The sequence below is a fragment of the Mastomys coucha genome, unplaced genomic scaffold, assembly GCF_008632895.1.
Source record: "Mastomys coucha isolate ucsf_1 unplaced genomic scaffold, UCSF_Mcou_1 pScaffold15, whole genome shotgun sequence".
Classification (NCBI taxonomy): Eukaryota; Metazoa; Chordata; class Mammalia; order Rodentia; family Muridae; genus Mastomys; species Mastomys coucha.
In genome coordinates this window covers 139759852-139769936 of record NW_022196897.1, presented here as the reverse complement: position 1 = coordinate 139769936, position 10085 = coordinate 139759852, and the positions used below count along the sequence as shown (strand labels likewise).

The following is a 10085-nucleotide window of genomic DNA, read 5'->3' as shown; positions in this document are numbered from 1 at the left end:
GAGCTGGGGCTCTTACATGCTGAGAGCAGAGATTGTGGGAGACAGGGAGCCCTGAGTGAGCTACAGCTTGGGTCTCAGGTCTGGGACAAAAACAGGTCTGCAGGACAGCATGACATTCTCAGGTAGAGCTGGAGACAGGCACCCCATGCTGGATGTGTGCAAGCTGGTCCCAAGCCAGAGACTCACCCTGACATCAGACTGATGCGGCCCAGGAGCGTGTTGCAGCGCTTAAGGACAAGGATGGGTGTCCCCCGCGAGCTCATGCCCAGTGCCACTTTCGAAGACACATTCACCTCTGCGGCCAGCTGCAGGAGGCCCACCAGGGGACTGCAAAATCCCCAGAATGAACATGGCCTACCTCCCAGAGCTTACCCACCTCACCATATCCAGCCATGCCCACGCCATCCTGGGGCCCTGTGGATGTCAGTCAGGGTCCTGGCAAGCATCAACACTGCCCTCTTCCCCACCTCAGGCAGTAGAGGAGAGCCTGGGAAGCCCCATGGGAGCCTGAGGGCCACCAGCAAGGTGGGGTCCTCTAGGGGAAGGTAATAGAGCAGGAGCCCAAGAGAAACAAGATGGGACTACCCTGAGGGAAGTAAGGCAGAGGAAATGGGGGGGGGGGGCTTCCAGAAGCACACTTACCCGGAGCCATGCAGGCTAACCTTCGTGTGCAGGCTCAGCTGTACCCCGAACCCCGGCAGAAGCTTGATTGACACTTTGGGTAAAGTTAGTTCCTCTATCTTCAGCCTGGAGAGTGGGGGAAGTGGGCTCATTCCTACATACCTGGGTCCTGGGTGGAGCCCGACTGTCAGATTCCCCCTATGGTTGATGCTCAGCAGTGTGTCCCCAGAATCACTCTATCTGGAAGCCTCAGCCCTAGTTTGTGTGATGTTAGGCTCCATCTAGAATACACCCTACAGGGGATTTCTTAGTCAGGTCTCCTTCCAGCTCATTCTTACAATTCCTGTCTGGAGCACCCATTCCTGATTCTATTCAACCTAGCATCCTCCCTTAACTAGCTGAGTGCTCCTGGGCTCTCCTGATTTCAGCCAGACATCCCCTCCTCCAAGAAGTCCTCTCCTTTCTGGTTCTCTGGCTGCTGCTTCCAGCCCAGGTCTGAGCCCAGGGTACTGTCATATCAAGTTTGGGCACATTCTGCAGCTCCTTGAAGGAAGGACAATGTGAGGTTCATTCAGCCAAGGAGGTATGAAGAGATGTGGAGTCTAATAACAGTGATGGCATTTATGGAGTGCTCACTGTACACACGGTTTGGCCCACTGCACACAGTTGTCATGTCCATGGTGTCCAACCAGGATGCTCCACAGCCCTACTCTATGACTGGGGACGAATCACATCGCTGCTGTGCCTCAGCGTCCAGATGCGCAAAGCCCAGACCCTGGCTGAGATCTACCTCAGAGTGTCTCAATGAAGCTGAGTGCTATGAGCCGTCACCAGCCCCCTTTGTAGATATGGGTGCTACATGGGAACCTGCCATCTCTTCTGTCATCACAAGACTGTCTCCTCGTCTGACTGACTGTCCTTATTCACTCCAGCCATGGCCAGACAGTGAGGGCTATAATCATCCACACAAACATGGTCCCCTCCACCACGGAGTGAGCACAGTGGGGGTGAGGTGACTGTCCCTGTGGGGCTTCCATCCACTGTGGCGACACTTGTCTGATCTCTAAACCAACTTACCAACAATGGTGCTTAAGGTCACCTAGAACCCCTGCTAGAAACATTAGCCACCTGCTCATTTCTTCCATCCCTACATGATCACAAAGCCCTGTTTATATGAGGGCATTCTGATGAGTGGCCCAGATGGAAATTCTGCCCCTCCTTGGATTTACAATCTGCCATGGTGACAAAGACAAACCAGTATCATGTGTGTTGTCCCCCGGAGTGAGTGTTCCCTAGAGGCCCTGAAGGTGGAGAGGGGCTGAGAAGGGGTTCACCAGGGCAGAGTCTTCTGACCAGACTCCCAAAAGAGATGAGGAAAGGAGCCAGACAGACACCTGGGTCAGCCCAGAAAAATCAAGCAACCTTCGCAGGGTCACACAGGTAGCTATAGTTGTCTCCAACCCCAGCCCCAGGTAACAGAGGTGTGTGGCTAACCATTCCTGGCTCACAGTCATGTCCCCCCACCTTCCTGCACCATCCTCACTGCCCAGCAGTAATCACAGTCACTATCCCCCTTCCCTGCAGCAAGTAGAGACGAGCCCTCCTGTAGAGACCTTCAGAGCCCTGAGGCCTCACCCAGAGAGTTCTTCCACAAGACTGAAGATGCCACCATAGCTCAGCAGGCCACCGCCTCCAAGCAACCCTCCTGCACCCAGGAGGCCCTGGTTCACTGATGTCACGGTCCCCAGCACGTTTTGCAGAATAGGGCCTCCAACTAGGGAGTTCTGGATGGCTGCAGAGAGGGTGGGAACGAGGAATACTCAATAAACTGTCCTTTCACCCTGAGGGCCAGGGCCGGGCTGACGCCCTTTTCTTTGAGCTTCAGAGCCTGTTTTCATTAGGATTGACACATCACCTTCAACAAGTGGGAACTCCTCCCACTGGCCCCACTTGTGGCACCCAAGTGATGTCAGGAACAAATGGACATGCACCCCAGGAAGGGGCAGACGCTTGCCCAGGGTCCGAGCAAGTGTGTTGTAAAGGCTGAGTTACATTTTGGCTCCAGATCCCAGGGCTACCCTGCAGCCAAAATAGAGAGTGGATGCAGGGGTTTGGTGGTGGTCCCGGGGTGACCCCAATCCTGAGGTCCACAGCCTGGCTCTGTGAATGTGGGAAGGGCAGAGTGAAGGAGCCCCACTGTGAGTAGTTCTTCGCTGTCCTGTAATGATTATCCCAGAAACATGACATGGGAATATGACCCACCCAGTCCTCTCTCCATCCCTGTCCCTAGCCCCATGTCATTCCACACAGTCCAGTTCTCTGCTCAGAGGGAAGGACACTAGTGAGACCACTGGAGGAACTGGAGAGCAAGCCTAAGCTTCCTAAATGCGTGCTATTGGCCCCTCCAGGATCCTCACAAAGTACACCAGAATATGTCAGCTGAGTACTGATCGCCTCAGCTCAAACATCTATCTCTGATACAGTGACAGCCGGGTCCCTTCCACCCTGCCCACATGCCTCTGGCTCACCTTTGCCCAGTTCATCTTTGTCAATCCGAGCAAGCGTGCCCACTGTCTCAAGCAGCCCCAGGCACGGAGTGGCCAGGCCCCAGAGCAGAAGCAGGGTATAGACACCCAGCATCATCAGCTGCACACCTGGATAGGGGGAAAGACATTATCAGGTCTATACATCCAGCCTGTCCCCTCCTGCTCTCCATCACTGCCAGTGTTGCTTGGGAGCTCTCCTTCCTTCCTGAACAACTGGGAGTGCTCTATCCTGCCTCCAAAGGTCAGCTTCCAGAGCCAACATACCTTCCAGTACCTGAACTGGATCAGGTGGGGAAACTGAGGCCCAGAGATTGGAAGGAACTCCACCAAGGCCACAGAGCTAACCACCAACATTTCAGTCTGAATCCACGTGACTTAAAATTTGTCATATGGCCCTGTGAGCCTGGCAGGGTCCAGGGTAAATGCTTCAGAGGGACCCTCCCCTCAGTGGCTCCCGCTCCCCATGGATGAGGCCCAAGGCTTCTCATCGTTATTCACAAATTTCTTTGACCACCTGTGTTCTAAATATACTAAATCCTGCCCCATCCCAGGGCCTTTGCACTTGTTACTTCAGATGCTAGAAAGTCTCTTGTGTGTTCCCACGTGGCTGACTCCTAGTCCATCAGGTTCTCTATCTTCTGGGAGAGGCCTCTCTATTTGCCTTGTCTGGAGAATCCTGCCAATCCCTGGGATGTTTATTGAAAGACACTTCTCACAAGTTGCATTTATGTAAATGTATCCATACCCTTGCTCTGTAAGCTACAGGAAGGAGGAGACTGTGTCTTGGGCCCCAGGGTGGCTCCATGTGCACTGGAAGAGTGCCTGCCATGGGGTAAGGGTGGGACCCAGTAGCTCTTCATTCACCAAGCTCTGCTGCAGACTGTGTCAACACAGAGCAGGCACCTTCTCCTTGGCACAAGGTGTCCCATGGGCACCACATGACCCAGCAACAAACTTGACTGTACTTCCTGTTTACTAGGATGTGGCCCTGAGTGATCTTGTCGCACTAGGGTCTCTCACAGAAGGAAATACCACCATGGTAGGAGGCCAGTTAGAGAGAGGGAGGCTAGCCTGGATCTCTGTCTGTGGGAAGTTCTGGCCCTAGCCCAGCCCTGCCATGGCCTTATATAGCAAGGACCCCAAATCTGTAAGATAGGAGAAATTCTGTCCCACTACCCTCTAAGTACTCCTAGGCCTCCTTTCCCTCAGAGTAATTCATTCTGTGCCCATTGTTCAGATGGGACAGCAAGAGTCTCACAGTCTGTGGAGGGGATTAGGATGAGACCAGGTCTCCTGGGGCCACCTTACCAGCCTGTTCCTCCTGCTCTGTAAGGTGGGTTCCCAGCCTCCTGCCAGCCTCTTTACACCTGAGCCCAGGGGCGGCCCTTATATACCCACAGCAGCTTGGGGAGACAAAGGGGGCACTGCCGCCAGAAACCCGTCAGTATGTCAAGTCAGGAGCAAATTGCGGTTTTCCCTGAGGGCCTGAATTAAGCCTTCCTTCTGCAAGGAGAGCCGGGGCTGGGGTCAGCGCCCAGGGGCTGGAAAAAATGCATAGGGGCCCCAGGGGCCAGCCTTTCTCCCCAGCTGGGATGTGTGAGGCTCAGGCACACCCTGGGAGCTCCCTTCAGGTCCCCAACAGCCACTCCAGTAGTGCAAGGTCCACCCTGATTCACTTGCCCAACATCCTAAAAGGCCTGGAGAGAAGGAAGCTGCTTAAAGCAACTAGACCCTCTTGATCTCTAATCCAGCCACAAGCCTAGCACGGAGAACTCCAGGCCTGGGGAGTGGAAGTGGGGCCTACTTGGGGAAGGGTCACCAGCTCCAACCACCCCTCATGGCTTGGGATCCCCAGGACTCCAAAGCAGGCAGGTTCAGGAGAATGGTGCATTCATTCATTCAGTCAGTCAGTCAGTCAGTCAGTCAGTCACTCTACACCAGGCACTTGTGGGGTTTACCAGATGTAGGGCATCCCTATGAACAGAAGAGCAACCATGCTCCCAGAGCTGCCACACCATTTGGCGTTTCAGCAGCCATAAATTGAGAATGACAAACAATAATAAAATTGATCTTTATAGTGTGATTCATTTAACCACACAAGAGTCAGTATATGCCCATTTAATGTGTCCTGGACAGAACAATGGGGTGAGGAGCTCTCCTTCCTTTTCTCATATTTTACCAGATCCACTTACAATACTCCAGATTAGCATTTCAAGCAACGACAGCCTGTAAATCGCACAATTCTGGAGGGAACACACACACACACACACACACACACACACACACACACACACACCACAGTCAGCAGCCGCCAGGGCCATGAAACGAAATTGTAAGTGGTGTTGGGGGTACTAAATATGGTGGTCAGATTCCCTGAATGGGAATAGAACCAGCTTGACCCAATGAGGTAATGGAAGGGAGTCTGATGGGTACTTGGGGAGGAGCTTGTCAGGCAAAGGAGTACTGAGCCCCGCTGCACACCAACAGGGAGGCCAGTGGGAATCATGGAGGTGTGTCCTGGCAGGCTATATTGTACACCTAAGGGCTGTATGTGGCTGTTTCTTTTCAATCATTTTTCAAGACAGGATCTCTCTGGAACCCAGGCTAGCCTGGAATTTGTGACAATCCTGCCTCACCCTACTCAGTGTCTGGATCACAGGTGTGAGCGACAAGCCTATCTGGATCCCAGGTGTGAGTCACAAGTCTGTCTGGATCCCAGGTGTTAGTCACAAGCTGGTCTGGCTTTGGGTTTTATGTGCACTTAGTTCTTCAGGTTTCTGTCCCAGCATCACCTCCTCCAAGAAGCCTTCTGGAACTCTAAACTGAACACAGTACCATTTCTGAGCCCATCTCCATCCCCTGGTCCTTCCCGTCTGAGAGCCTATGATGTCTCAGGTGGTCACTATGCATCTGTGGTGTGCCCTTCAGAGTCTTCTGGGGAGATGAGGAAGATGTCCCTTGGGCATGTGTCTCTGAACAGGAAGTGCCTTGAAATAGGGGATCTGAACAGAAGAGGGCCCTGGGTTCCAAGCATGTAGCTTGATGAACTTTAAAACTTGATGCTCACAAATTCCATTGGTGCCCATGATTTCATGGCCCACCCAAACTGACCACTGTCCTGACACAGTGGAGAGGGTATAGAGTACAATGATGGCCATGTCTTTCTGTGAGCTCCTTCCTCCTGCACACTCTGTGCCCACACATGTGCTTCATATGGCCACGTGAAGAGCAATATTTCTCTGCCAGGTGCCACTGCACACATGGATGCTCCGCCTGTGGCCACCTTCTGTTCATGAGCATTGGGGCCTTCTGATAGTTGGCTATAATGAACAAAACTACAATGTACATTGTCTTACATCTTGCTATGGACATGTGTTTGTAGTTTTCATTTCTTGGGTGAATAGTTAAGAGCAGAATCTGAAGATCTGCCCACAAACCTGAGCGGGAGCGAGAGACTACTTTGCATGCCTCTCCTGAGTGGCCGTGCTAAGTGGTCCCTCACCCCCACTCAGGTGTGCGAGTGCCACCATTGCTGCCACCTGGTAACCACAATGCCTCGAAGACATCCTGAAGGAGGAGGAAGGAACAGCACCTCCCTCACTCATTGCCTGACTATGCACAGTCTCCGCCATGTGCAACCACATCCGGTGCCATCCTGACCCAGTGACCCTAATTCTATTATCATGTCCTGCTCCACCAGGAACCAAGGGCAGGCCAGAGGGAAGCAGCTAGGCCAAGACCATCATAATCCAGCTTTAACCTCCACGTTACAGCCCATCCAATGAACTACATTGACACGAAGGAACGTGTGGATCCAGGGAATGAACCACTTATAGAAGGGCTCAGGCACTATTGCCTTGCACAACCGTTATTCAAGATGTCACAAGGATTGCTGTGTATCTGAGGTCAGCCTAAACTAAAAGAAGCTTACAACCTGAGCCCTTTCATTCCACACTCACCATCCTGACCTGCCAGGCCCAGCCTCTTGGAAGGCAGGAAAATGGCACTAGTTTCCGGCTTGCTCACTATCTTTTTCCTCTCGAATCTATGCCCCTTGCCCCAAGATCTTGATCGCTACTTGCAACCCAGGGGTCCCCCACTGCTTCATGCAGGATCAAGGAGTGGGAATGTCTATGGGGGAAATGTATTAAAATGCTGTCTCTGGGTCCTCCTTTTCACAGACCTCACCCAGCAGGCTGAGAGCAGAAGGCTATTGTTGTAGCCTGCACTTTAGGGAAGGTCGTGTGCAGGCCTGGAGGTGGTTCTGGGAACCATGGAAGGGATGGAGGCAGAGGAGGTGAAAGACTCCCTCCCTGGCATTGGCCCCTGTGTCTTCCAAGGGTTTGTCCTTAATGGCGGACATGCCTTGCAAAGTCATTTTCACCACCTGCATTGGGCTCACCTCCTGGGGTTGCTACTACTGCCTGCATACTGGGTCTGGACAAGAACATTAGGGAATGGGGGAGGCAAGAGTGCTCTGGGTCCCTGTGATGATAACATCCTAGAAAGGACCTAAACAAGCAGTGGACAGAGAGCGGAGAGGCAGGATCGGTGGGACCATCACAGTGTCCTTCCAAGGTTGGCTAACATGGCAGGTCCCTGGAGCTCAGTAGTTGGGGCTCAGCACTGAAGGCCTAGCTCAGCTCCCTGCCTGCTCTGGGACCTCGCACCTCAGTTTCTTTACACAATATATCCGATGTTCAGAGCTTAGAGAGAGGAGCGGGGAACAGACTGGGACTCAGATGAGTTCAAACCCAGCCTCACATACATGTGTGGGTCCTCAGGGAAGTTGCCGCCTTTCTCAAAGCCTCCCTTTCATCGGCTAGGGCTGGGGAGTCTTGAAAGGTGAGAGAGTCGAGGGGCAGAGGACATCTCTCATAGATTCCTGCACGAGTAGGGTCATAGGGCAGAGCTCCCTTGCTTGCTCTTTGTTCTTCTCAGAGCCAATCTGAAGTGTCTGACACATAGCAGCATCCAGACCTTTCCCAACAAAACAGAGATCCATACAGGAATTGCCATGTGTCAGAGGCTACCCTGTGCCTACAGGGTAGGGTCCAACAGAACCCAGGCCTTCCCTCTAATAGCATTGAACCTTGGCTTCCCAGTTCCTGGACCTGGGAAGGTGGCTGTGAGGCTGTAAGTGGCTGTGTGTTCTTGGACACACATGGACAGAGTTAGAGCAAGGGAGGAGCCTCTGACATGCCTGTGTCAAGTGTCACCACCCGTGGATTAACTAGACATCAGGACCTGCCAGCACTGCTTCAAGGTTGCTATTGTCCCACAGCCCAGAGGATGACGGCTGATGGGATTAGGTGGCGGTGAAGGACAAGGGCACGGCCCTGGCATCCGGGCCTTCCTCCTCTGTGGTATGGATCCACGCCAGACTGGAACAGGGCCACCTGCTAGGCCCCACAGGCTTGAGAAACACTGGCCTCCTGGCCAGCCTCTGCATACACACAGACCTGCAGATGTCAAACTTAAGAGCACCCAGACCCATCTGTCCCCAACTCCTGCATCAAGACTTGCCATGTGCAGGTACAAGTGTTGTGACAGATGTACACCCAAGTATGGGTTCTCAGACACTAAGCCAACACCCTCGTGATCTCTAGGACCAAGCAACAGTAGGTCGTAAGAAGTGTCCAATACGTGTGATTTTCAAAGATGGGGCTGGTTTTGTGTGATCTTTATGCTCTAGCAGGTTATACTAATTTTCAGCATCAATTTAAAATATACACATTTAACTTAGCTATGTTTAAATATGCATTTAGATTAAAAAGAGTCGATTTAAAAATCATGGAGTTAGGGATGTTGCTCAATGGTAGAGCACTTGTCTGGCTTGTTGAAAGAAAGAAACACACACATATACACATATACACATACACACACACACACACACACACACACACACACACACACACACAAAATCCCAAGAAAAAACAGAAGAGACACAGAAGCACTCTTTCCAGGTTGTGTGTAAGTAGACTGGAGTGGAGAAGTACCTAGATTCGGACACAGGCAGACACACAGGCCCCTCTTACACATGGCCTTCTGGTGTTAATGCTGGCCCCAGGTCCCAAAGCCACAGTACACGGCCAGACCCTCACACTTTCCATGATGCCCAGCTACACCCTGGCCCACAGACACATGCTCACATTTCTTGCGGCCTCAAAGTCCCACTTGCGCTAGCATTTTTTTTATGCCAGATACTATCCAAGCACTCCCTCTGGTGCCATTTGCATAAGCTTTGCACCCTGCTGAGATTGCTGCTGGCATCATTTGTGGTGCAGGTGAGAAAAATGAGGCTCCAGTTGGTGCTGTGAGTCAACCAAAACACATGGCAAAGAGGCAGAATTGAGTCGAGCCAAGGCAGGCCAGCTGCAGAGCCCACGTTTCAATCACAGCCTGCGTTATGGTGCGTCCTGATGATGTGCCCTGACGTGCCCTAGTGTGCCCCTGGTGGGTCCTAGTATGCCTTGATGTGCCAATCAGGACTCTCTGAACCTCAACCTCCCTGTCTGTGACATCCACCTCCTCAGCTGTAAGGACTAACAGAGGGAACATGGAGAGAACCCTGGGGGATGCAAGCATCACATGAATAGAGACATTTTCAGGTTACGAAGTCCTGGGGCACAGCACTGAAGCAGTAGGGTGACCTGTTGTACCCTGGTATGCTCTAGTATGCCCTGATGTGCCCACACACAGTGGGGTGACCCCACTTGTCTCTCCCGTGGGTTCTAGATGAACAAGAGCAAGAAAAGCATGGAGAGTAACTGTAAGCAGATGCTCGGCATGTGCCTAGCTCACCCCAAGGCTGGGTCAGTGGCACTTCAGGCCCCAAGCTTGTCCTAGACCCTAAAACTCATCAAGGGACCAAAATCCACATGTTCATTGGCTACAAAAAGAGACAGAAACACTGAG

The 10085-nt window shown here is 52.5% G+C and overlaps 1 protein-coding gene across 1 annotated transcript in view; it reads right to left on the bottom strand.

The window, feature by feature from the left end:
• The window catches only part of Bpifb3 (BPI fold containing family B member 3), a 15935-nt gene extending 11242 nt beyond the window's left edge, over window positions 1-4693 (bottom strand). Inside the window, exons 1-5 of the mRNA XM_031373720.1 lie at window positions 4566-4693; window positions 3150-3275; window positions 2257-2413; window positions 643-747; window positions 187-327 (exon numbers count right to left, since the gene is read on the bottom strand). Of these exons, the coding sequence (XP_031229580.1) occupies window positions 187-327; window positions 643-747; window positions 2257-2413; window positions 3150-3264 (518 nt within the window). The 5' untranslated portion in view covers window positions 3265-3275; window positions 4566-4693. The remainder of the gene's footprint in view (window positions 1-186; window positions 328-642; window positions 748-2256; window positions 2414-3149; window positions 3276-4565) is intronic.
• Between the last annotated feature and the right edge of the window lie 5392 nt (window positions 4694-10085).